We start from the raw sequence: 27,612 nt of genomic DNA, 5'->3' as shown, positions 1-27,612 counted from the left end.
AATTGCTCAAAAATAACATTTAAATTCATGTGAAATATTGTAAAAATAATCACAAACTACAATATGTCAACTAAAACAAAAATATTTTTTGTTTCTTTGTTCAGCACTACCTACTGCGTCACTGCGTTGCATGTATGGATATAATCTAGGTAAAAGTAAAGAAATGTTGGTCAAATTATTAAATATATCTATCTATCTATATATATATATATATATATATATATATATATATATATATATATATATATATATATATATATATATATATATATATAAATATTCCAGTTCCATATCTCAATATGCAACACAATCTCAAGGCAATTCTAAACTTCGTACGACTTCGAATTCGTACGACTTTATTTGTGCAATTTAGTACAATTTGCTCATCCCCCAATGATGGTTGGGTTTAGGGGTGGGGTCAGGTGCCATGCCTCCTTTTTAAAAATCGTACAATTTTGTACGACTGAACTAGTACGAATTCGTATGAATTAGCCACTAAACTGGCAAAACGTAAAATACTTAGGTTTTCTTGTGAGATCAGGCTGCAGTATACCAATTATTGCCCAATAACAGCAGTGTCACAGCATAGTAATTTGCAGTTTATTTAAATGTGAAATAATTGACTCTGTATTTCCAAATGTATTTTTTATTTCATTTTTTTTCAGAGAGGGTCCAGCTTCAAACAAGAAACATGAAAACTTTCCAATAATAACAGCCATCCAGTTTACTTCATAAAAAGTGTTATATTAGTGTTGCTATTATTATTATTTTACCAGTACCAGATCTTCAGTTAATTGAAGTATATTCATATTCCAATTGTTATAAGAACCTCTAAAAGAGATTAATTGAACTGTGTTATGGATAAACACTTGGTAAAAGCAATGCAACCGCATGGACATAAAGGGGCTTCAATTCACATTTCAAATCATCTTACTGAAGATAATACATTAAATCATGACAGTAACACATGCACACGTACACACACTCCCACACCCACACACACACTAGAAGCATCATTCACATTGTTTTCTGTCACAAAAAAAAAAAAAAAAACCTGAACAAAATGAAACACAAAGTTTAAGTTCATCAAATTCAGAAAACAAAAAGATGAAAAAAAAAAACAACAAAAGCAAATTTTTGGACAAAGAATATCATGCGCTTGCGTTTTTGAGTGTAAAAAACTCTCTTATCACGCCGACAGACCTCATAAGATCCAAAAGACATTATTTACAATATTTTACACAATCAAAGTCAAATCTAAGTCTGAGAAATATGTTCTCCTTATAATTACTACTATTTCCATGATCTGTGTAATAAATCCAGTTGCGAAACTAACAAAATATACATTTTGACACACTATATCCTTCAGTAGAAAATGTACCAAACGCATCTGAAAGTGATTTTAGTTTTTTTTTTTCAAATCTGCTACAAAGAGATTTGACACAGATTATTGCTCTTATGAAAATATTAAACCGAAAATTTTAAACTACAAACCTACATATACATAAAGTCATCAACAAGACAAGAAATAAGAGATAAAATAAAACTAAGACAAAAAATACACTTGTTAGTGTTTTAAACTGAGAGACAAACTAGTTATTTACAGGTTTAGCTCTAGTTTAGTGGAGCAAGAGGTTAGTTTAAAGACTGATATGACAGTAATTCCAAAAATAATAAACGTCATGTCATATTAATAGTGTTGCAGCCATTGTTTCGTCAGTTTAGGGCTGATTTGTCTCTTTAAAGACTGAGAGCTTGATAAAATAACAATAAAACCCTGCAGCACATTGAGTGCATCCATTGTATTCGATTGAGATCACCATTATACTTCAAATCATTCTTCATCAATCTTTCCTTCAGATGTGGGGAAGACGTCCGGGCGATTGATACTATACTGCTGTACCTGTCACTTGTTTCAATGGTAGCCATTAGTAAATGCTGTAGCAATCAGAGGACCCTGTACATGGATAAAGAAAACAGGCTCTAATGAAGTGAAAAGGAAACCACAGGGGAAAACATGCTTCATTTACTTGATTTAAGATTAATTTGACCAGTTTTGTGACTAATTGTAAAAGTAAATAAATAGTTTTTAAAAATTATGAATACAAACACTTAAAACAATTTTTATAATTAATAATTTATAACTAATATTGTTTTACAGAAAGTTAAAATAAGTTTATTTTATAAAATAAAAATTAACTTTTTTAAATTAATATATGTGATAATAAATTTACAAATATTAATAATTAAAAATAATAAATAATTGTAAAAATGTATATAAAAGTATCTGTGCATATATACACATACAACTGTTCTGTCAGGTTCTCGAATTTGATTGGCTGATAGCCGTGAGATAGAGTGACAGCAGATTAATAAATTCACTAATGTTTGACAAATATTGCAGCTGCTGGACAACAATGTACTTTTGAGGCTTTTTAAAATGTAGTTGTTTAGATTGAAACAATGCTGTTTATTTCTAAAGATAGTGCCTATTTTAAATATTTATCATTTCTGAGATACAGCATGTCGGCCTCCATCAGCCTGTCATTGAGCAGAGTAAAGATGGTAGACATTGTCTATCTACAGAGACCACATGATAAGCCCTTAGAGGCGAAAATATCTGTGCAATTTCAAACTATAGCTTAACAAAACATTATAAAATTGGTGGGTGACATTCTAAGTGAATCTTATTATTTTTTGTATGTTTTAGTGTTAAATTTATACCATAGTAATTGTAGCGGATTGTGTCTCAGATGGGACTCACATATCAGGAATGTATGTATTTTGTGTTGGCCACTTGTGTTTGTTTCTAACGAGGCTACTGCAGAAGTGAATGAATTGCGGAAGAAAGTAGTCCCTTATACAAAAGGATTTTTAGACTCTTCGTGTTTGATTTTATTTAAAATATTTACGATTATGCCACCAAACTGTTGTATAAACACAATATAACACACGTTGCAGTGCGATATGGCTTTATATTGTCACTGGTGGGACACTAAAGCACCCGGCCGCATGCCTCCCACCAGTGCCAATATACAGCTACTTGCAATCTAGATAATTGTTTTCCATATTGAACGATAACGTATTAATATTTGGATATAGTTGTTATTGTTTCCAGATTTAAAAGAGTAATCCCAACAATGACTGCAGCCACAAAAATTAGAAGGTCTATTAAATGGCATAGAATATTTTTGGCCGATAAATTTTAGGTGGCTGAAAATTCGGTACATCTCTAATATCAACACACTTTTAGATTTCCTTTATTGCACATATCTGCTGTGTGAATGGCTCTCAGATCAATATAGAATAAAAGTTCCAGAGGTTATTACTGTTATTGACATACATTTTATCACAATTTGACATAACACTGTTTATCGGCCCAGCCCTAATTTATATAATGATTATAATTCTAAAATTGTATAAAATAATAAATATTATTATTGTTTCTTGGAAAAAATATATAGTTGATCTTTTTGAAATGACAAAGTTCATTCAAGTTGTAAAACGCAATGTGCCACATTAAAGTAAATAATTACATTCAAATGTCAATTTTTATAGTTCAAGACATTGAAAAAAGTAAAAAAATATATATTTAAACCCATTTTTTAACGATTTACTAAAAGAATGTGAAAAATACATATTAAAATGTATAAATATGCCATGCAAACATTAATTTGTGTTTAATATAGGTTATATACTTTTTTAATATAATATTTTATTATATTGTAAACAATTGCATACTTTATAAAATAACTGAATAAGTAACAAATCATGATATTAGAAGTTTTATAGTTTGATTTCAGTAATTATTGTGTTTCAATAAGCTGTCAAGGTAACATTCAGAGTTTTCAATTGACAGTTGTTTACATGTAGGCTGGTTTTCATCAATTGTCTGATTTCAGAGACTGAAAATGATTTGTAATTGTGGTAGTTGACACTAACAGTGCTGTATGTGATTGACTCACCCCGAGGCTGTGGCTGAATCCAGTACTGGGAGCAGGACTCGCGGCACTGAGGTAGCTGCTCACAGCCGATTCCTGATTGGCCGTCCCATATAGATCTGCCATCGGCCCAGGGCTGCTGGTACCTAAAAACCCCGCTGAGCGAGAAGGAGTTGAGCCTACAAATGAATCAACATGAAATCCCACAACATCTCAGTCACAGAGCATCTACATTATATAGGCCAGCACAAGTGTGAACGCTCGTTTCCTGAGTCTGGGTCTTGTGTAGGATGCATAAGAACTGAAATCTGTCGTACCTCTGACCACAGCTGCTGCTGCTGCGGCTGCCGCCATGGGGTTGTACGCCGTTAGTGGAATGGCTAGAAAAACATCCGTGCAGAACCAGCAAACCAACAGGAAAGAGAAAGAAATCAGTATCAACAAACGCTGGGTTCAGAGCAATGGGAGAAAAGCGCTTGGGTCACACAGCATCAAACGATGGCTTGATAATGTGTGGTGAAGCAGCAATGCAGGATTTCCTGGGCGGCGATGTTAAGTTATAATCTTACACCTCACAAACCAACATGTGTGTTAAAAGGCTGCAACAAACAGCAGACTTGATAACCAATGATTTTTCAAACTCTGTAGTTAATTACTCACCCTCATGGTTCATTTTGATCTTTATTCATCTTCAGAACACAAATTAAGAAATTTAAGATGAGCTCTCTTATCATAGATAGCAAGAGTCCAAAGTTGTTCAAAGTACAGAAAAGGAACCAAAAACATTCCATGTGACTTTAGTGGTTCAAATGTAATCATATCAAGCTCCATTTGTAATTTTGTGTGCTAAATTAAACAAAAAAGTGCTTAGTTTGACAATTTCCCACTGCGTTAGGTCAGGGTGTGTGTTTAATACGGGAAATACAATGTTTGTGTGTAGCACTGCTAACTCTAATGCCATTATGTGACATTATTCATAGGATGGGCAACTTGGCTTGATGTGACCTATAGGGCTGAACAAAATATAATTTGAGCATCGAAATCGCAATGTGTGTATCTGCAATAACCATATCACTGAATTAGATTTTTTTTATTAAAGATAATATTAAATATATGTTTTTTTAATTATTTATACAATAATGACCATGTTATTTTACATTTGATTGTTCAATTGATGGACTTAAATACTGCTAGAGTCCCCAGAAAACCATGCAGCACCATTTATTTATGTATTTTTTGCTTGTAATTGATTGAATTTAAATACAATTATCTGTGTTCCGAAGATGAACGAAGGTCTCAGGGGATTGAAACCATACAACGGTGAGTATTTAAAAAACATCATTTTAATTTTTGGGTTAACTAATCCTTTAATCTGTAAACTTAAACGTGAGTTATAAAAGTTCAAAGTAATAAATAAAACAAGGAAATCTTTTCACCTTTTGTAAATATACATTACTATTGCAGCTGAATAATAGAAATAATGCAACTCAATTCACTCTTTAAAATATGCTCAATTAAGTGTGTGGGTGCTTATTAAGTTATTACTTATAAACAATAAGTAATTAATTCATGAATGCTAAAAGTATATTGTGCCACTTATGAATGCATGCAATTTGAGTTGAATTTTGATTTATTACATTTACTGTACTATGTTGTTACTGTTATGTAACCCCTACTTTCATTCTTCACTTCGCATTCATACTTTCACTTTCATTCATAAAATGTGTGTTTGAGAACAGACCAGCTTTTGATTTGAAGCAGTGCATACAAGTTAGATATTTTAGAAATTGTAGATGTTGCTGAGACTGTGCCTGTAACTATTTCTGTTCTCCCTTCAAACTATCCATATTGAAATTGCATATTGAAAATTTGCCTAATAAAAAGAAAAAAGTTTGCCATTTTCATATCACCTTCCTATCCAGTCTTTTCAGTTTTTCTAGCAATGACTAAAACATTGTATTTCTAACACTTCTCATGATTATTTGCCTCTTCATAATGAATGGAAACTGTCGATGTAAAAATAATTCTAGAACCTTGATCAGTGTGTCTCAACCATGTTCCTGGAGGACCACCAGCACTGCATGTATTGGATGTCTTCTTTGTCAGAGCCATTACAGGTCTCTTAGTCTCTGCTAATGAGTTAATGATCTGAATCAGGTGTGTTTGGTTAAGGAGACAGGGAAAATGTGCAGAGTTGGTGGTCCTCCATGAGCGTGGTTGAAAAACACTGACCTAAAGAATAACTACTGGTATATACAGGGTTCAAACAGTCATGGAAAACCTGGAAAAGTCATGGCATTTGGAAAAACTGAAAAAGCCACAAGGTTTTGGAAAAGTCAAGGAAATTACATAAGTCATTTAGCAGACCAAAGCATCTAAAGCAACTTGGATGCGGTCACACTAAAGCTTGTGCTTGCGAAATTCTGTTATATGGTGCTGTGAAAAATGGTGGTATTAAACAATATGATTAGACGTTTATAAACATGAAAGATTGCTCCATATTTTACATTTGTTATTTTAAATGATCTTCTACTGGTCTAACACAATCACTTACTGTAAAAAAATAGAGGGTTCCACAAAATTCATTCATGTTGTCCCAACACAAATTGACTAAGTTAACTTAACACTTTTGACAAATTTATGTGGAACAAAAAAAAAGCTCATTTGAAATAAGTAGTTTGAATGAATAAAAAAAAATTTTTTTTTGAGTGCATGATGTAATTTCGCAGGTAAGAATTCACCAAGTTCGAACTTTCAAATGTAAGTCTATGGAGCAAAAAGAGCAATGTTTTACCTATTATTGCTAGTTTAACAAAACATTATCTAAAATTAGTTTGTCAAATATCTGTATACTGGAATGTAGGATAGTTGTTTTTACTTCTTTTTTTGGCCAAAAACATGGTCTCACATATTAGCACTGTGTAAGAATCATCTATCTTACATAGATATTAAAAAATAAATTGAAACTAAAAAGATTGTTGCATGTTTTATGAGATGCTGTAATAAATTAAAACATTCATTGTTTTTCTTATAATTTACCACGTGTACGTAGACATTACATGAAACATTAGGTCATAAAAATTGACTTGAAAGACCTAGAAAAGTCATGGATTTTTTGTAGTAAAAATGTGTATTAACCCTGTATATAGAAAACACATCTAAATCCTTTCATTTGGCCTTGTGGGATAGTATTGTCTATTGAATGCATCCATGTACTTTTCTTTACTCCTTTACACTGAATTCTGGCATACTTCTATTTTCATATACTGCTTTAACACTATATACCAAGGAAGTATGCGATTTCAGATACAGCCGTTCTCAGACACACCATCATGTTTACTGGACTGCATTTACAATCTACCACTAAATCGCCCCCACTAGTCAAACCATGCTACTTCAACCCCATATGAAATCAAAAGTTCATTTAACAACATATAACTTTTTTTGCTGTTGTCAGTAATGTGAACTAGTATTTGCAGTGTGCTGTAACAGTTAGCACATGTGTCCTGTTGAGTAGCTGCTTGTAAAGCTCATGGAGAAACTGACCTGTGAGTTCAGGGGGGTGGGGTGATGTCAGAAGGGGGGTCCTCTCTAAGTGGAATTCTAGAATAAAGACAAACACAGAAAGCGGTTTAAACAAACACACAAGTGCTGTTCACACTACACACAGACACAGACACGCACTATAGGGCCTACAACAGCAATACTAAGCAAAGACTAGGGTTCAAGTGCACGTAGAAAAAACAAAAGTCCATCTGAGGTTTACAAGCAGCCCAGAGTCTCTTGTCTAAATGACTGATTTAAATACAGATGCAAAGTTGACAAGTTTGACAATATATTTTATTGTTATCAGTTTGTTTTGGAGATATTCATACTTTTATTTATCAAGGTTTCATTAAATTAATCAGAAGTGACAGTAATGGCAATCTGAAAAAATATTTGATTTCCTGTTAATTGAAGAATCTCTAAAAAATCAGTTTTCACAAAAATATGCAGCAGCACAACTTTTTTCAATGTTGTAATAATAATCAGAGCATAAAACTGTTAAATCACAACGGTTTCTTAAAGATCTTTTGACAATAATAATAGCCATAATAATGCTTTTTCATTAAATAAATGCAGCCAGCATAAACACAATTTTGAAGTTACAATAGTGATTTTCTATGCATACAGTAGGAAGTATAAATGTTTGTAAAGTGTCTACAATAAAATTAAATGAAAAACTGTCAAGCCTGGCAATTTACAGTATAGTGGAAAAAATAAACATTTAAAATGACAGTGAATCAGTATTTTAGAGTTGTTAAAAATAATTATTGAGAATACGCAGAGAAGATTTGTTTATTTATTTAGCCATTTCAGTGTCTGCCTTCTGTCAATCAAATGTATAACCATAATTATTTTGTTATTCATAATTATGTAATGCTTTTATTGTTTTTGATGCTGGAAAATCACTTTAAATTTTAACTTTAAATTCCTTTTTGTGGATATACTGTAGATATATTTAGACATCGCTTTAGTTATGTTGCTTAATGCTGGCTTGGATTTGACAATCCACAACATATATGCTCCATTGTGTATTATTTGCAATTATAACAATCTCCTAGTTTTAAAAACTGACTTTTGATCATACGCTTAAGTATCTGCAAAAGAAAGAGTTAATGAACACATAAAATAATGTGTGAAAAGGTGTTATAGAGATACACTGATACAGTAATACAGACTGATGCAGATACTCAATCTTACCGGGGAACTGATATGTGTATCCTGGTGTGAGACTAGTGTAACTGCGGCCGGCATATGTTGTTGCCTGGAACCCTGGATACCCTGAAAAAAAAAAAAAACATATAAAAAATATCTAAAGTTATTCAGAATAAAGCTGCGAACACACTGGACATATCTCCCTATAGACTTCCATCCATACGCACGCGAATGTGTCAGACCGGAAACGCAAGTTGTGCGACAAGTTTTACAGTTAGCTGCGTTGGAAAGTTCAAGCTTGGTGAACTCTGAGATGCGAAATCGCATCACATGATTGCGTGAGATCAATCAAAGACCAAATCATGACCTCTCTGGACAGAAATTTAAAATATGGATCATCTTATTTAACCCCGCCCCTTTTCGCAGTGCAGTACCCTTTTCGCAAGCTCAAACTCATAATTTATTTAAACTTTAAATAAATATCAGTAAACATAATAGCCTATAGATTAGGCTCATGACGAAATCTAAATTTCTTGTAGCGATTAAGTGCTGAAGCTTTTTATCACGATTTACGTTATTATTACAATAAGATGAAAAAAGTTACTTTAACAGGTATATTTGCAAATATACTTGGTGTGTTATTAGTGTAACTGCATTTAATAAAATTATTTTAAATTTGTAATTAGATTACGACTTTTTAACAAGTCAAGCATTATCTAAGAAATTAACATCACCTAAGATTAATAAAACCATTTGTTGTTTTCATCATTAGTTTAGGTAAATTAACTGTTATTGAAGCATGATTGCACAGAGTTAAAGTATAAAACCCAATATATATTTTTTTTCAAGTAATATTTCATCATGTAGTAGGTCAGATTAACACCTGGAAGTGTTCATGTTTGAATTATTAAGCTAACTAATTAAGTCTCCAAGCATTTGGCACTATTATGTACACCACTGCAACTACAGGGTGAATATCCTTAAAAAATACTGGGTACTTAAAATGTGCGAATAATTATTTATTATTATTCAAAATTTTAGAGTGCATAAGTAAATTCACAGTAATTTTAATATCAATATTCTGTATCTTTATTAATCATTCATTCATTTTCCTTTCGGCTTAGTACCTTTCTGGGGTCGCTACAGTGGAATGAATCGCCAATTTATCAAGCATTTGTTTCACGCAGCGGATGCCCTTCCAGCTGCAACCCATCTCTGGGAAACACACCATACACACTCATTCACACTCATACACTATGGACAATTTAGCTTACCCAATTCACCTGTATCACATGTTTTTGGACTGTGGGGGAGACCGAAGCACCCGGGGGAAACCCACGCGAATGCAGGGAGAACATGCAAATTCCACACAGAAATGCCAACTGACCCAACCGAGGCTCAAACCAGCGACCTTCTTGCTCTAAGGCAACAGCTCTACCTACTGCGCCACTGCGTCGCCCTTCATTAATCATGAAATACTGAATTTTTGAATATCGGTATGAAGTTTGTGGCCTATAGACTACACTTTTCAATCTTAACAGCAGAGGGCAGAAGAGTCCACACATTGTTTTGCTTTACTTAAGTAATAGTCAATCCGAATCCGAGTGCTCTCCCTCATGTGGTTCATCTAAACCAGGGTTGCCCAAACTAAGTTCTGGAGGGCCAGTGTCCTGCAAAGTTTAGTTCCAACCCCAATAAGACACACCTGAACCAGCTAATCAAGCTCTTTCTAGGTATACTTGAGACTTCCAGGCAGGTGTGTTGATGGAAGTTGGAGCTGAAATATACAGGAAACTCCAGGACCCAGTTTGGGTTACTTGATCTGTTTTCTGTTGAACCAAAAAGAAGATAATCCAAAGACTGTAGAAAACTGAGCGATCCATACGTAATAGGAAAACAAAAAGATACTATAGAATCAATGGCTACCTATTTTCAACATTCTTCACAATATTTTCTTTTGAGAAAGTAATTGAAAGTTTTAACAAGTTGTTGATGAGTCAGCAGTGATAGAATTTTCTTTTTTTTTCATTTTGAACTATTTATTTACTTATTCTCGTAATCAGCTATTAAAAAGTTAGTTCACCCAAAATTTACTCATAGTCATGTCAATACAAACCCATATTAATTAATTTTGTACACATTATTATATATTTTTCATGGAATCTGAGACGTTTCTGCCTTTGCAAACATTCATAAAGAGATAAAACTTCTTGGTTCCAACAGGGCTGCAAGACAATGGTAACACTTGACAGTTTCTGCAGTTTAAAGATAACAATGCATCAAAACACACCACAATTGCTCAGGGTCATTTACGGCCATGATTTTTTGGCACTATATGCTTGAATATTTCTATGTAGAGCCAAATCTTCTTCAAACGAGTCACAAGAAGTATAGATGACTCTGTAATTTTAACAACAGTAGCAAAAAAAACATTGAATAGCAAAACACTGGTACTCATGCTAAAAACTTGATGAGCACAATGACACATATATAACTGACTGTCCAAATAAAATTAAAATAAAACTATAAATAAAGTTTGTGACAGGATTTGTAACAACAGTTTGTATTCCCGACATTTAGAGCATTTCAGAATTAACAATGTGAATGGGAGCAGCTACACTGTAAAAAAGCTGTTCCACACAATTCCTTCATGTTGTCTCAACCCAAATCAATTACATTTACTTAATTTTTTTATGCTCAATCCTCTTAAATGAGTAAAAATGATTAGGTTATCCACCCAAAAAATAAAAATTGTGTTGTTTCAACTCATTTTAAATTAGTAGTAAATGTTATTTTTAGTGTAGATGAAAAAACAACTTCATCTCATAAATAGTTTAACTTTGCTCATGATTATACTAGCAGGGTTTTCATTCTAACATGACACAAATTTTTTAATGTTTGCAAAAAAAAAAAAAGAAAAGAAAAAAGTTGCTAAAGTTGTCTATAGTTGTTAGAGCTGCCGACTGTAGTATTGGTATTCTAGCAACCAACAATAAACAAGGCAAGCATGAAGGAAAGAGCTGATTAGTAAAATGGGTGCAGGGTTCAATGCTAAGGATTTTTTGATACAGGCCCGAATACATATTTTAAATAATGTGTCAAAAATACAATACATTTGTACATATTCAAACAATTTAAAAAAATGTATAATGAGCAAAATTTAAAGTGTTATGCAAACAAAAATAACAGTATGAAAAAAAATGTGCAGGTATTTTATTGCAAAACAAAAAGATGGCTGACTTGCCAAATGGCAAACTGTGCAAAACATCACTTTTTTTGTCATGTTGTACCCATGTATGCTTCTAGACATTAGAAACAGATGTTTTCTTTAAGCCTCATAATTTGATGTTGCCTTCATTTTGCCATCTCTTCGCTGTACTGGTTGTCATCAGGTTATGGAAAAAAATAACATGCTCATAACATCCAATCCAATAAGAGAATTCGAAAAGCAATACAGTGCTTACGACTTCACAGAGAAATAGTCACAGGCAGATTAAACTTTAGTGACAAAGCAGCAACGGCCCAATCGGGCCTGTCACTTTCCTGGGTGACACTTTCCTGGGTAAATAAATAAAGAGGCTATATATTGAGAAAGAAAATGTAATACGTGTTATTTATTAGGAATTGAAATAGAAATCTTTCTTTAATAATATTAATAATAATAATGATGATGATGATGATTAATATTATTATTGTTATTATTAAGTAGGATATTGTTTTTTTTTTTTTTTTTTGAAAAGTCTTCTTTTAAAATTTGACACATGTAAACCACTGCAGAAATGTTCTAACCAACAGGCCCATGTCATATACAGTACAGATACTTAATAAATAACCTACTTTAAATTAAAAGCAATAACGTATACTATGTTTTCTGTTTGCACAAGCTTTGGAAATGTAACAAAAATTCCACTTTTAAATAATAGGTCACCTATAGCTTTTGTCATGAGCCATGGCTGTGTTCAAAATGACATTAATGTTTTTAATGTGCACTGTGAAGGGAGCGCAACTGTGCATGAAGATCATAAAGATCGCTAAAACTAAACTGTAAAAATACTTTGAAAGCAAATTACACCTAAGAGAGGGTTAAATTCAATGCTTTTTTTATCATTCATCACATCAGTTTAAATGCATATCCATCTCCTGTTATTCACATTAACCCTTTTTCGGGGTTTCCAAAAACCCCTTTAGTGAGCGTAAAAACTTTTTTCAATGAATTAAGAGATTTATTTTCTAAATGTGGGGTATTTATATAACCTGTAATACTTCAAAATGTTTATTACAGTTTGATGGATGTGCAGCTAGTGTCTGATAATTATGTAGGCTCCTTTCAGTAGATAAGCCTGCTTATTTGAAACTGAATAAATAAAATAGTAAGACTAAAATGAACCTGAATGCAACATTGTTTCTTAGTCATGTCCTTAATTAATCTCGAAATGTACAAATAATAATAGCCTGATAAACTTCTGCACTTAACATTTACTATTCCTATTCAATTTTACTCAACTGATGAAGCATTTAGCTTTTTTTTTCCTAAGACACCACTGCTTTGGTATTTAAGGTATTAACCTCTGCTGGGATGGAAATATGGCCTCTTGAGACTTTAATTAAATAACCCTGGTTTATGAAGTCTTCTGAAGACTTGGATTTCACCACATGATTTATATGATTTATTTTATGATCTCTTTGAGAATGTTTTGAACAGATATCTCTCAGAACTTATTAAAAATATCTTCATTTGAGTTCCAAAGAAGTGCAATCTAAGTCTGATGGATATGACTCAACATGAGAATGAAAAAATTCATTTCCGGCGAATGAACTCTTCAAGATCTACGCTCTTACCCAGCATTCCTATGCCCAGCATGAAGGCGTCCATCCCATAAGGCATGACACGAGCCCGACCTCTGGAAGAGCCCGTTGGTGACATCACTTCCTTGGGCTGGGCCTTCTTACACTCCACCTGTGATTAAAGAAGCAGATCAGCCAGTCGTTATTATAATAGTCCATCTGAAGCAAACAGTGTGTGAGAATCCTGATCTTACCATTTTGTTGTTGATTTCGTGGAAGTGGATCTCACAGACTTTCTCCACAACATCTTCGTTCTCAAAGGTCACAAAGCCAAACCCTGAGGGAAGAAAGAGTCCAGACACTCAGACCGCAGTTTACATTTTGGATTTCCACTTCAGCTGTCATTATAAACAGTGTCTACAGTTCATATACTTCAGGTCAAACTCGGCTGAGAAGTTCAGATGAAACTGCCAATGTAAAACCATTGAACAATACTTCCATTTTCACTTCAAGAAATACCAGAATGAGTCACTAAGAAGTTCTATAATCTCACCATGATTTTGTAGACATGTCATGACTGTGCTGTTGCACTTACTTGTATAATTATATTTAATTGTTTAACAGAGCAACTCACAAATGGAGCACAATAGAACAAAAAATCAAATCGATAAAATGCGATTGCTATGAGTCCTATATAGTTTAATGAATATCTATCAACCTTGGTGTTTTTTCACAAGATTCTTATGCATTTTGCCACTCTATCATCCAGGTTTAAATACAGTTAGGTTCATAAATATTGGGACATCGACACAATTCTAACATTTTTGGTTCTATACACCAACACCACGGATTTGAAATGAAACTAACAAGATGTGCTTTAATGGCAGACTGTCAGCTTTAAGACTTTAAGTTCCAGACTTCAGGCTGTAATTGACTGCAAAGGGTTTGCAACCAAGTATTAAAAAGTGAAAGTTTGATTTATGATTATTATTCTGTCCTATTACTTTTGGTCCCTTCACAAGTGGAAGGCACATATGCAAATTTTTGTAATTCCTACAGCATTCACCTGATATGAATGTAAATACTCTCAAATGAAAGCTGACAGTCTGCAGTTAAAGCACATTTGCTTTGTTTCATTTCAAATACATTATGTTTGTGTATAGAGCCAACCATGGTAAAATTGTCCCAATATTTATATACCTAACTGTATTTTCCAGTATTTAAACTGTTTTTACAAATGTTTTTATTCCCCTTGCCTTAGTTCTAAATCCTAATGTTGACAGGTGGTTTAAAGAGAGTCTGACACTGGAATAGGTGCAGCGACATGCTATGTTACGTCTTTAAAATTCCTAATAATTTTTTATGTTCAAATTCCTACCATAACAGAAAGCGCCATCTACAGTTTTATAATAAATGCCAATGTGATTGCTAATCAAATGTGCACATCTTGTTTATATATTTATTTATACAACACTTCTGTCTGGTTCTTGAATCTGATAGGTTGATAGCTGTGCGATATTCTGCAAATAACAGCACTCGCACCACTTCTTAACCTTTCTCCCTTGTGTATTACTCCACCCACATACAGCGACAAACAGAGGACACTCTACAGTTTGACAAATATTGCTGCTGTTGGACAACAATGTACTTTTAAGGCTTTTTTAGATAAGATTGTAGTTGTTTAGATTGTAACTATGCCGTTTAATTCTAAGAACAGTGCCTATTTAAAATATTAACAATTTGGGAGGGACAGCATGTCGGCAGCCATTTGCCTGTCATTGAGCAGAGCAAAGACAGTTGATGTTGTCCATCCACAGGATGGGGAAAGAGACCACATAATAAGCCCTTGAAAGAGAAAAACAGCGTAATTTCTAACTACAGCTGATCAAATAATTATTAAACAGGTCGATTACATTCTAAGTCAATCTCTTTCTTAGTAGCTGTAGTGTATTGAGCGTGAGATGGGACTCATGAGATGGGAGTGTGAAATGGGATGTATTTTGTGTTGGCCCCTCTTTGTATAACCCTGAGTTACTTTTTGGTTGGCCTACTGTTTGTTTCTAATGCGTCTCCTGTTTTTTTTTATTACTGCAGACTAGTTCAGTAAAAAGAAAGAAAAAGGAAATACCCGCCTGTGTTTATCAGTTTTCCTTATCACAAACACAACAGTAATCTGGTAGTGTTTGTGCTGCTTTGGCTTTTTCGGGGTTAATTATTGTGATATCACAATTGCAACAGAGAATATCTGGGAAATCTCTGTAGACTGGTGGCATTTCATACTGTTCAGCTTCATAATCTTAAAATGTGAGCAACTGTTTTGTTATCACTTTTGACATTATGCAGGAGAATCAGTCAAATACTAGCTCTAAAGTGACGTTGGTGAAGAAGCAATGGTTTCTGCTGTTCTGACGTCAGCTGCAGATGTGATGACGGGCAGAAGAAAGTAGTTCCACATAAAAAAGGATTTTCAGACTCTCACGTTAGATTTTCTTTTTTTTTATAAAGGAAGTGAACTGTTGTATAAACATAATAGCACACTTGTAGCAGTGCGATATGGATGTATATCGTCACTAATGGGACACTAACGCACGCCTCCCACCAGTGCCAATATACAACCATAGCGCACTGGTACTCATGTGATATTGCTCATTTATAAAATAACAGGATAGAATAAAAATAGATAAAACAGATAAATAATCGTGAGGCAAATGTGAGGTCATAAGTCTGAAACCACTAAATAAAGTAAATAAAATTGTCATTGCTGGTTTTATGTTTTTTTTTTATTATAATTTTCTGCTGTTTACCAAGCTTGCATGTAATTAATCAAAAATAAAGTTCAGTTTTTAAATTATTATTGCAAAATAACTTTTCTGGTTTAAAACATCTTAAAATATATAATTTATTTCAGATATCATTAGTTTGGTAATAAACGGTAAATGCAGGAATTCTAAAGATAATTTCAATCACTTTTTAAGTCTGTTTTAAATACCTTCTCTGAGTATTTTAAAACCTCAATGCCATTTCATGTTCTAATCAGTATAAAACCTTTAACTTAATAAACAGTTGTTAATAAACCACAAGGATCAATGGAGCACAATAATGCAACAAAACTCAGATAAGCTCTGAAGAAACAAAGCTTGAAAGACTAAATTATGCGGTTTTTATGTACCCCAAACCAAATTGCTTGTATCAAGGAAAATAAACATATGAAGAGTTCTTCTGCCAAAAATGAGCTAATGACACTGAGTGAACGCTTTAGGCATGTAGTACACCATCAACAAATTTGCTCCAAATCATCTAAATCGCAGCGTCAGCACATTCAGAAATAACAGTTTGCTGGTAAAAGCCTCTACATGCCACTTGCCTTTGACAGTAAAAGCCGCTATATCTCCAGAAACAATCAGAAGACGGCTTTTGATTTTGATTTTAAAAGATGGAGTTTGATGAATTGGATGAGCCTGTCCGACAGTCAGTGAATGGCAAATGAAAACGTCCCTTACCTCAAAACTCATTGCATTATAAGAAAATAAAACAATGTACAGTCGGAAGAGTAAGTTGCTTGCATTCATAATGCTTTTTTTTGCGCAATGATGCTACTTTAGTCTGATTTACTATTCAATAAACAGCAACTCCATTTCACGAAAAACAGAGGTAAGATACTGTTCTTTTATCCCGCATTGATGCCATGAGGATAAAGAGGAGATGAAAAAGAGACAACGACTGATAGTATGGTGGGAATGAATGAATGAATGAATGACAGCTAAAAGTGTCTGACAGACACTCCCTTTTTGCCCAGTAGACCTTTTTTAAAAGATAAATATAATGTATAAACTTTAAATTATTTTTATTACTTCATATTACCTATAGGTATTAATGGACAATGCAGAGAAACTGATGTTTCGCAATGGTTTTACACTACATTATTTGAATCTAACAAGCTTTGTTTACAATGTTTGCAATGTTTACATTGCTCTACTTATAATAAATCTAAATCCCAAATATCTGAAATGACAACAGATTGTTAAGATTTAATCAATGTCAATTTTAATGTTATTGATTAATGAACTTTACAGATTTTATTAATTAATTTTCCCTCTGCTTTGTCCCTGGTTTATCAGGGGTTACCACAGCGGAATGAACTGCCACATACTTGACAGATTTATTTATTTTAATTTTAGGTGTTTTATGTCTGGTAAAATAATTTCTAATTGCATTGTTAGTGATCTTCAACTGATTACACTGTCTTGTCTCAGTAGTTGAATTTAGAGGTTTTTGCAAAAAAAGCACAAGTGGATTTAAATGGTTGATGCAAAATAAAACAATTATCTTGTAAAAAACCAAAGACTTGTCTAAAGTGACATTTAAAAAAAAAGTATTTTATTTATTAGCTAATACTCTTATCATTAGCAATCAAATGAAACTTCTGAACCTATCAAGAGGAGCCTGATAGAAAATGCTCATTTACAAGAAAAGAGGTGGAATTAGAGGGTTTTGTATCTGAACTCTTCATACATTATGCTTTTTTGGAGTCAAACACTTTGGACAAACAAAATGTTTTTTAAAATGTTGTAAAAACCAGATTAAGACTTTTTAATACATTTTAAGGGCCTTAATTTTCTCATAATTGATTTATCAAATTTTAATACTTTAAGACCCCGCGGACACCCTGTAATTACTTTCATAAATTTTCATTTGTTCTCTGTCTATGAATATAGAATGTATATGTATCCATGAATATAGAAAATATATTTTGGTGAATTTAATCAAAACAGTTTTATTAATCAGTTATATTCATTAAAATAAGAGTGTGGTCACCTTATTTCTTTAGCAATAGAACGTTTAAATTCAAATGAGGTGTTGAAAAACAAAAATAAATAAAATTACAAACTACAAAATTAATTGTGTATATAAATTGATGTGTTTTTGCCCCTCTGTCTATATATAACCTCTCCATTCTGAGACTTTATACTTGTGAATGTGAGTGTCCTTACGATTTGCCCTTAATACTGTAATTATGCCGATTTACTGTGACCTATATTCTAATTGAAGCGTTTGAAGTCACCCACATGTCCACTTCAACTCTGTAAACACTGCAAGACTATCTCAACAAAAAGATGTGCTGCTAGAATTTCGCTCCAGAAACTGGTTTCTCTGTGGTCTACTCTGCTGTCTGTCTCTCCACGTGTCTCCTCTCCTCCATGTCTCCGCTGGGTTGAAAGCCATGCAAGCTGTCATAATCGATGAGCTCTTGAACCGGCAGGGGGAGGGAAGAGCGCTTAACGAAGGTTTTAGACTAAACCCTGATTAACGAACACACTAATTACTCAATCTCTCTCCTCACCTACCGCTTATCCTACAGAGTACAGGATGGAGGGCCATGGAGAAGAGATGGAGACAGATTGGACTAGGTTTAGGAAGGGAGGAAGGAAGAAACGAGCTAAAGAATGGCTAAAGAAACGAGCTAAAGAACTTTTTTAACCAACTGACGATAAAGGGTAACTTACCTCTGTGACGGTTGGTGGTTTTGTCAAACATGAGCATGGCATCATCTACCTGTAGAACAGAAACAGAGATTACGTACATTTGTTATTTGTTATCTAGCAATAGTTACAGTTTTGTACCCTATAAACTCCTAATAATCCCAAAATGACCTCCATTCAGTTCGTATTTATTATACATTTATTTATTTATTAATTCATTTTTGGTAGGAACTAGTTGGGAACATTTTCTAGAATTTTAACAGCCTAAAGGTAAATCTAAACCTGAATGTTCTGGTAAAGTTTTCTTTCGGTTAGTAGAGTGTTAGGTAAGGTAAGAAAAACAATATATTTACAATAAAAAAATTGTGATTAACCAACAGAGAATGTTTTTTTTTTTTATTTCTGATGACCAAATATCAAATAATCACTTTTAAAAAATAGCTTTTCCATTTTTTCCAAAGAGATATACCATTTTTTAAATGTATTCAGCAGATCTCTGGGTCTGTCGGGAGCACTTTTAGCTTAGCTTAGCATAAATCACTAAATCAGATTAGACCATTAGCATCTCACTCCAAAATGACAGGCATGGCAAGAAACTCTACTCTCATTCTATCCTAATAATCAATAAACTTTGCTGTTGTACCATGGCTGCAGGACATGCAATGAAATTATGCAGCGCCAGATCACCTGTTTGCTCAGGAAGCATGTGCCGTAACATCAATTCACCTGCTGCAGCCATGTTATTCCTAGCTATATTGGCCTACAATATAATAATAGCAACCTTTTCATTTATTGTTGGTCTTAGCACACAATATTACCACAGAAAAGTCAAGCTTTAAAAATATGAAAGGATCAAAAGACGCTTATGGTCTAAAACTGCTTCAATTATCTATGCTAAGCTAAGTTAAAAGTGCTCAGAGATTTGGGGCATAAACATATCTTTTGGTAAATAATCAATAGGCTTTAGGCTTTATAATAATATAAACAAAACCTAATGAATTCTGAATTGTATATTATCCTTAAATTTGACATTTGCACAGTAAAAAATATTTAAATCTTAAAAACTATGGGTAATAATATTGTTTTGCCTTTATATGATTTTTATTTTAGTTGTAATAGTGCTAGTAGCAAACAACTTCCATTTTATGATTTACCAACAGCCACAGTTTAGCCCAAAAATGTATTGTACCACAAATGAGCCTGAGGCGAGTAAATTATAAATCAATTCTCCTTTTTAAGGTGAACTAAAGTCACATTAGTTTGACTGCCAACTACAATATCATAGTGTGTCTCTTAAAAGCGTGTGAAAGTGTGTTTGTCTTGCATTTTAGTGTGTGTATGTGTGTGCAAAAGTGCGTCACTGTGCGCATACTGACAGACAGCCTAAGCCTAAAGGTCAGAGGTGAAGGTCAAACTAAGAAGTTTTTTTGTAAGAGGGAGATGAAAAAAAAACTGTTTCGTATTCAATCTAGAAAATGAAATACAAGTGGACAGCCTGACCAATCAACACTTTATGTGCACACACACTCACACTCACACTCTTTTGGTCAAGACACTCTTTTGGTGTGTTTTCCATGTTTCCTTTTACTCCTTTTTAAATGTATTCGCCTAAATCCATTAGCCTAGTAGTGTAATATTGTTTTATAGACCATTTTGAGGCATGTAAACAAAAAACAATGGTCCCAACATATTTCCCGTTTTACATTTTTCATTTCTATAGGTTCCGAGAATCCAAAAAAAAGCCACATATTGATAAATAATGTTATGGTAGCCAGTTTCTGATTAAATTGCCTCATTTTAAAGTAATGAAATAGTTTAATAACAAGCAGGAAATGTTCATGGGGTTCAGTGACATGACCACATTGAAATGATCTTTACTACTAGTTATTAATTGGTTGATATTGTGTCATGAATACCATTGACTTCCATATTAGAAATAATAAAATACAATATAGCTGCTGGTTCCATCATTCATTAAAATTATTTTTGTTCAACATAAAACGAAACTCAAAAATTATTATAAACACTTAAGGTTGGTAAATGATGACCGGATTTTTATAAATTAACCCTTCCAGTTCACAAGGACAATGACTGTAAGAATATACAGTATTAACTATAAAATACAGTTCTAAAACTTCTCTGAATTTAAAAGTAACAAGTACCAGATTAAGCACTACAACAATAAAGGCAAACTATATTATTGTTGTTGGTTTTTCTGGCTAACGGTTGAACACCCACAAACAGCCAATCAGAATCCAACCTGCTCAGGCATTTAAAGCAGCAGAAGTCAAAAACTGCCGAGCACTTCAAATTATTATGTTACTGTCCCCTGGAATGTGCACTAATAAAGTTACAATATCTTTGTAGTTCTAGAAATAGTTTACATTTTGTTGTGAACATGCCTTTAATAATCCCCAATAAGGCAGCCTGAATGAGAAAATACAGTACACTGAAAAATGGAGGGTTTCACAGAATTAATTAATGTTTTCCAAAAACAAATATATTAGGTTAATGTAACTAATTTAAGTAGATTGAACATTAAACAATTAAGTTTCCGAAATAAATCTCCAGAATTGTGTAGTTTCAGCTTATTTTAAACAAGTAGTTTAAACAAAAATCAGCAAAAATCTTTTTTTTTTCTTTATTTTTTTGAGAGTCTCGGTTTTGATTAGACTGCTGATATGTAAGGAAATAGGTATATTCAGCTGGTTGTAAAGCCCGTCAGCCTTATTAACTGTTGTATAAGACTTTAAATCAGTGGTCACCAAACGTATTTCTGGAGGTCCGGTGTTCTGCAGATTTTACCTCTAACCCTAATCAACACACCTGAACAAGCTAATCAAGGTCTTCTAGGTATCCTTGGAACACCCAGGCAGGTGTGTTGAGGTAAGTTGGAGCTGAATCCTGCAGGGACACTAACCCTCCAGGACCAAGATTGGTGACCTCTGCTTTAAATGCTGTGAGAACAACCCGCTAGATTTACATTGTCCCACTTATTACATGGCTGTTTGCCACAAAAGTAAACAATTAGACACAAAACATTTACTCAAGCAGTAATATATCACTAACTCTCTAACTGAAGTCCCTGTGAAATCAAAATAATGTTTTTTTTAGGAGTCAGCATTAGTATGGTAGTCTTAAAGATATCCAGTGTGTTCTAAAGCAGTGGCAAAACCTTGACTCCAACCACTCCCCTGGCAGAGATGTGATAAAATCGAAATACTATTGGCTGCTTTTTAAAGGAGGAGGGGCTACTATTTGCACCACCCTCTCTTAATATTTAATTTCAAATTACTTCACACAAAATTCACATTTAAAAGCACTTTAAGTGAATCTTTAAAATAAAATTAAAATAAAGAATTATTATTATTTAAAAGTTATTTATATTATATTATAATATAATATTAAATATTATTATTAAAAGAAAATAAAAATGGCTAAATGCATCCTACCCAACCCTATATATTATTAAGTCACAAAATGGCAGCAAAAATTCTAAATTAAAAAAATTCAAAAACAAAGGCCAGATGCAGTTAAGCATAAATTTATTTTTGAAGACCGTCAAGATGACACCTGTGTTGTTATTAGTTTCATTGTTTGTTATCTAGGAATAACATACCTTGGAATGTAGCGACTGGCTAATCAAAATCAAGCATTCCAGACAGCAGAGTACTAAATGACTACAACTGCCTGATTTTTCAAACAGTTCAACCTGTTAACATTCAACACTCTTCTTTCACATTCACATTTCAAAAATCATCCTGATCATAACAATCTTTTGTAAAAGTTTTCTAAATTGAGTCTCCTCTTGTTCTTTGTGCTTCTTCTCATGGTGTGTTTTTCTCTCTCTATCCCTTGTTCAAACCAGGCCAGAACACAAAGTGACCAGTGAGGCAAACTAATCTGCAACTTCCCCGGGTGCCTGTGACTATCATCTCTCTCTTTCTCTTTCTCTTTCTCTCTCTCTCTCTCTCTCTCTCTCTCTCTCTCTCTCTCTCTCTCTCTCTCTCTCTCTCTCTCTCTCTCTCTCTCTCTCTCTCTCTCTCTCTCTCTCTCTCTATCTCTCTCTCTCTCTCTGTCTGCATTCCTCTCACAAGTATGGTTCAAGAATGATAAATTATTTTCTGACAAAGTTCAAAACCCAAAATGCTGACAGTAACTGAAGTGCGACGCAAAGAAACCTCGAATGATAGATTACAGAAGCCCATCAGTCGTTGGAGCGTATTGTTGAGGTACTTCAGTTATGAACATTCATCCTTCCCTAAACACACAATCTCTCCCTCGTTTTCTCTCCTCACACACACACACACCCCAAACACAAAACCTTTTGCCCGCTAAATTACTTGGGGACAATAGATGGGCAAGGTCACCGTGGTAACCGGGTAGGAGGGGGGGTAGGAGAGCAGGAGCAGCTGTTCCATCAAATTAATTCAGATTCAAGTAATCTCCCCCACCTTCCCCTGCAAACAAAACTCAACCCTCCAACTCTCCAACTCCAGCTCAACTCTTTCTCTCAGAGCCCTTCTTCTGCTCTCTTTTATGCTTCCCCAAAGTACTGGCTCAAATTTCACTCAGCACACCTCTGTAAAACCTTTTAAGTTATTTGAAGTTATAATGACTCTTTCTGAATCTGATTGTAATTTCTGATCTGATGAGTCATGTCTGATTTTCATTGTACTATACAGTATATACACAGCACACACACACGCACACGCACACGCACACACACACACACACACACACACACACACACACATATATATATATATATATATATATATATATATATATATATATATATATATATATATATATATATATATATATATATATATATATATATATATATATATATATATAGTTGAAGTCAGAATTATTAGCCCCCCTGAATTATTAGCTCTCCTGTTTATTTTTTTCCCCAATTTATTTTTAACGGAGAGAAGATTTTCTCAACAAATTTCTCAACATGATAGTTTTATAAATCATTTCTAATGACTGATTTATTTGATCTTTGTCATGATGACAGTAAATAATATTTTACTAGATATTTTTCAAGACACTTCTATACAGCTTACAGTGACATTTAAAGGCTTTACTAGGTTAATTAGGTTAACTAGGCAGGTTATGGTAATTAGGCCAGTTATTGTATAATGATGGCTTGTTCTGTAGACTATCAAAAAAAATATATATAGCTTAAAAGGGGCTAATAATTTTTACCTTAAAATGTTTTTAAAAAATTAAAAAAAGCTTTTGTTCTAGCTGAAGTAAAACAAATAAGACTTTTTCCATAAGAAAAAAATATTAACATACTGCGAAAATTTCCTTGCTCTGTTAAACATCAATAGGGAAATATTAAAAAAATAATAATTAAAGGGGGGGCTAATAATTCTGACTTCAACTGTATGTATACACAGGGTTTCTGCAGGTTTCAAATTTAAGACTTTTTAAGCTCCTTTTAAGACCATCATGAATGAAATTTAGACTTATACAGGGCCAAAGAAGATTTTTTTACTTCTGTAAATAATTTCTGTTTTGATGGAAGATCGTTTAAAGGGATGTGTAGCTTTAGTTTTCTTTAGGTTTATTTTTCTCCCTGATTAGGGAATTTAGTTTGGAGAATTTGCTTTAAAAATGTCTAACAGCTGTTGTGAATTGTATCTCTTTGCATTAAAAAACGTTAATATATTCTGTATATAAAAATGAAGTTTTGAGATGGATTAGATGATTGGGTGTTGGCCAGATTGGGTGGCTATACTTAGACATAGGGAAATTAAGACCTGTTTAAAATGATTAAAGAACTTCAACACTATATTTCAGTGAGTTTAATATTTGCCTAAATTAAATTATTATTACTATTTTTTATTTAAGACATTTTAAAACTTTTTAAGACCCAGCAGACCCCTTTTTAAGACCCCTGTATCATTCATTCATTCATTCATTCATTTTCTTTTCGACTTAGTCCCTTTATTAATCTGGGGTTGCCACAGTGGAATGAACTGCCAACTTATCTAGCATATGTTTTTACGCAACGGATGCCCTTCCAGCTGCAACCCATCTCTGGGAAACATCCATAAACACTCATACACTATGGACAATTTATCCTACCCAATTCACCTGTACCACATGTCTTTGGACTGTGTGGGAAACCGGAGCACCCCCATCCGAACGCAGGGAGAACATTCAAACTCCACACAAAAACGCCAGCTAACCCAGCCGAGGCTAGAACCAGTGACCTTTTTGCTGTGAGGCGAGAACACTACCTGTCGCCCGACCCCTGTATATAGAAGTATAAATTATAATTTTAAGTTTTTGGACAGTTTTGATGAAAGGTTTTGATGCACTTTAAATGTTAACTACTTTAAAATATATATAGTTATACAAGCACGTAAATGTTAATTCTAACTATTTGTCTCTCAATTTTATAGTTATATTTTATATTCTCTCTTTTTTTTAGAAAACTATTGTTTATTTCTTGTAATTAAAAGATTATAGGCTTTCTTACAATTCTAATTGTATTTCTTAAAGTTGTTGTATCTTTCAATTAAATTCTTTTTTCCCTCAGAATCATGAGAAATAAACTTGTTTCTTACTTTTTATTTTAAATTGAAATTTGTGATGAAAAAAAAGCAGTAGCCTTTTTTTCCAGCTTATGGAATATATGAAAGTATATGAAATATATATGAAAGTTAATGCATATTTTTTTTCTTTTTTTTTTTTTAAAGAAATGAATACTTTAATTCAGGAAGGAAGGCTAAAATTCTATTTTGATCTTTTTTGACCAATTATAAATTGATCAAAAGTGAGAGTAAATACATGTATTCGAAATGTTTGCAATTTAAAAACAATTATTCTGTTCTTTTGAACCTTCTATGTAACCATAATTTTTAAATATAATTAATCGAGAACATCAATAAATGTTTCTTAATCATCAAATCTGCATTTCAAAATTATTTTAAAAGATCAAAGTGACATCAAAAACTGGAGTAAAGATGAGGAAACTTTATCTATGCCAAATAAAACAACATTTTTAAGTGTTAAAAAACTATGAATGCGTAATCATATTTAACAAAACTGCAGTTTTTACTGCATTTTTGATCAAATAAAAGCACAAATATTCCTAACCTTTTAATAATAATTTATATTTTACAATTAGGGCTGCACAATATATCGCTTCAGCATCAATATTGCAATGTGTGAATCTGCAATAGTAACATCGCAGAATCAGCTATGTCAAATTGGGATTTTAGTTGATCAGCATCACACTTCAGAAAATGTCATTTGAGAGGTCTCACAAGTTTAACCCTAAAATAGAGTAAAATATTTTTATTTTGGTTTGTTTTTTCAAACTTGTGACTTGTGTATGATTTAAGAAAACTTAAATCAAAAGGTTATAAATGTATATAAACCAAAATTAATTGTTTTTAATTATTTTAACAATGAAGACACTATATACACTATACACAGGGTTTCTGCAGCTTTCAGCAAGTTAAATTAAAGACTTAAAGGGCACTTATGGTGAAAAATACTTTTCAAGCTGTTTGGACAGACATATGTGATATAGTTTATAGGCGGTCATATTAAGTTGATAAACACACCGAATCCTTTTAAAAAAAAAAATCAACAACATAAAAACGGTAGACCAATTGGAGCAGTTTTCAGACAGACCGCATCGTGATGTAGGAGTGGGGTTCCCCCATCCACCTAATTAATTGACAGCTGCATAACATGTACTGGTAGTCACTGTATAATCATATCAACAAGAGAGGATGTGCGCAAAGCTACCGGAAATAAAAGGTCTGTTCAGTTTGCTAGGATCAAAAAAACTCAAGTGAGTTTTACAAGTTGAAATTTTTTTAAAACAGTGCATGTGTGTAATCAATTACAGCGATTACTTCAGATTGAAGTATTCTTCAGATTTACTTCAGATTGACTTCAACAGCACAGCCGCGTGTCAGAACAATTATAAAAGTAGAGGCTTTAATCCTGGTTTGTGGACGTCAAATCAGGTTTTTTTTGTACACTAACATAACAGATATCCATACAGCAGTGGAGATTCACCTGTATCCTGTCACATTTGCGCGCATAAAAGAGTGCAAAGCTAAATGTGCGCTGTCTGTATGTATGTGCATATCGGATTCGTGCTGAGTATGTGTGTGTGTTTGTGTGTGTGTGTATGTGCGCGTGAACTTTTTAATGACATTGTGTGTTAATCATCATTGTAACTTAACACTGCAAATGCATCAAATTCTCATTGGTAAAGTTCTTACTGTAGTATTTCTCATAATACGTGAGATCTGCTTCCTTTATGTCTGTTTGTTTTCTGACACAGCCGAGGTATGAGATTAATGCATGCAGAAAGCCACGTAGAAACAGTGGGCAGGGAGGACTAGCCTTAAAGGTGCAGTACAGCAAAACCGTCACCCAGTGCAAAAATGTATAAAACACAATCTTATGAAAGGTATAATAAAAAATCTGATGGGTGTTTTAAGCTGAAACTTTACAGACATTCTGGAGACAAAAAAGATTCACAATAAATCTGCAAAAAGGGTAACCTAGGTGCCCTTTAAGACATTTTTAAGACCATTATAAATGAAATTCTAGACTCATACAGGGCTAAACACTAAGGAGTTATTCGAATAGCCCAGTTGAAAATTATTTTTATAATTTGGTATATTTATTTAATACAATGATAAAAAGTTAATTAATAA

The 27,612-nt window shown here is 33.2% G+C and overlaps 1 protein-coding gene across 4 annotated transcripts in view; it reads right to left on the bottom strand.

Annotated features, from left to right (window-relative positions):
* Positions 1–630: 630 nt before the first annotated feature.
* Positions 631–27,612, bottom strand: part of msi1b (musashi RNA binding protein 1b) — a 41,102-nt gene continuing 14,120 nt past the window's right edge. The window contains exons 7-14 of one of the 4 annotated variants that reach the window (XM_087263262.1): positions 18,929–18,977; positions 13,679–13,761; positions 13,479–13,596; positions 8,685–8,765; positions 7,488–7,544; positions 4,259–4,321; positions 3,966–4,120; positions 631–1,957 (exon numbers count right to left, since the gene is read on the bottom strand). In XM_087263262.1, the coding sequence (XP_087119388.1) occupies positions 1,916–1,957; positions 3,966–4,120; positions 4,259–4,321; positions 7,488–7,544; positions 8,685–8,765; positions 13,479–13,596; positions 13,679–13,761; positions 18,929–18,977 (648 nt within the window). In that variant the 3' untranslated portion in view covers positions 631–1,915. 4 annotated transcript variants of the gene reach the window in all.

The sequence above is a fragment of the Danio rerio genome, chromosome 8, assembly GCF_052040795.2.
Source record: "Danio rerio strain M-AB ecotype USA chromosome 8, GRCz13ab, whole genome shotgun sequence".
Taxonomy (NCBI): domain Eukaryota; kingdom Metazoa; phylum Chordata; class Actinopteri; order Cypriniformes; family Danionidae; genus Danio; species Danio rerio.
The sequence above is the reverse complement of the archived record's forward strand: the minus strand, read 5'-3'. Positions and strand labels throughout refer to the sequence as shown.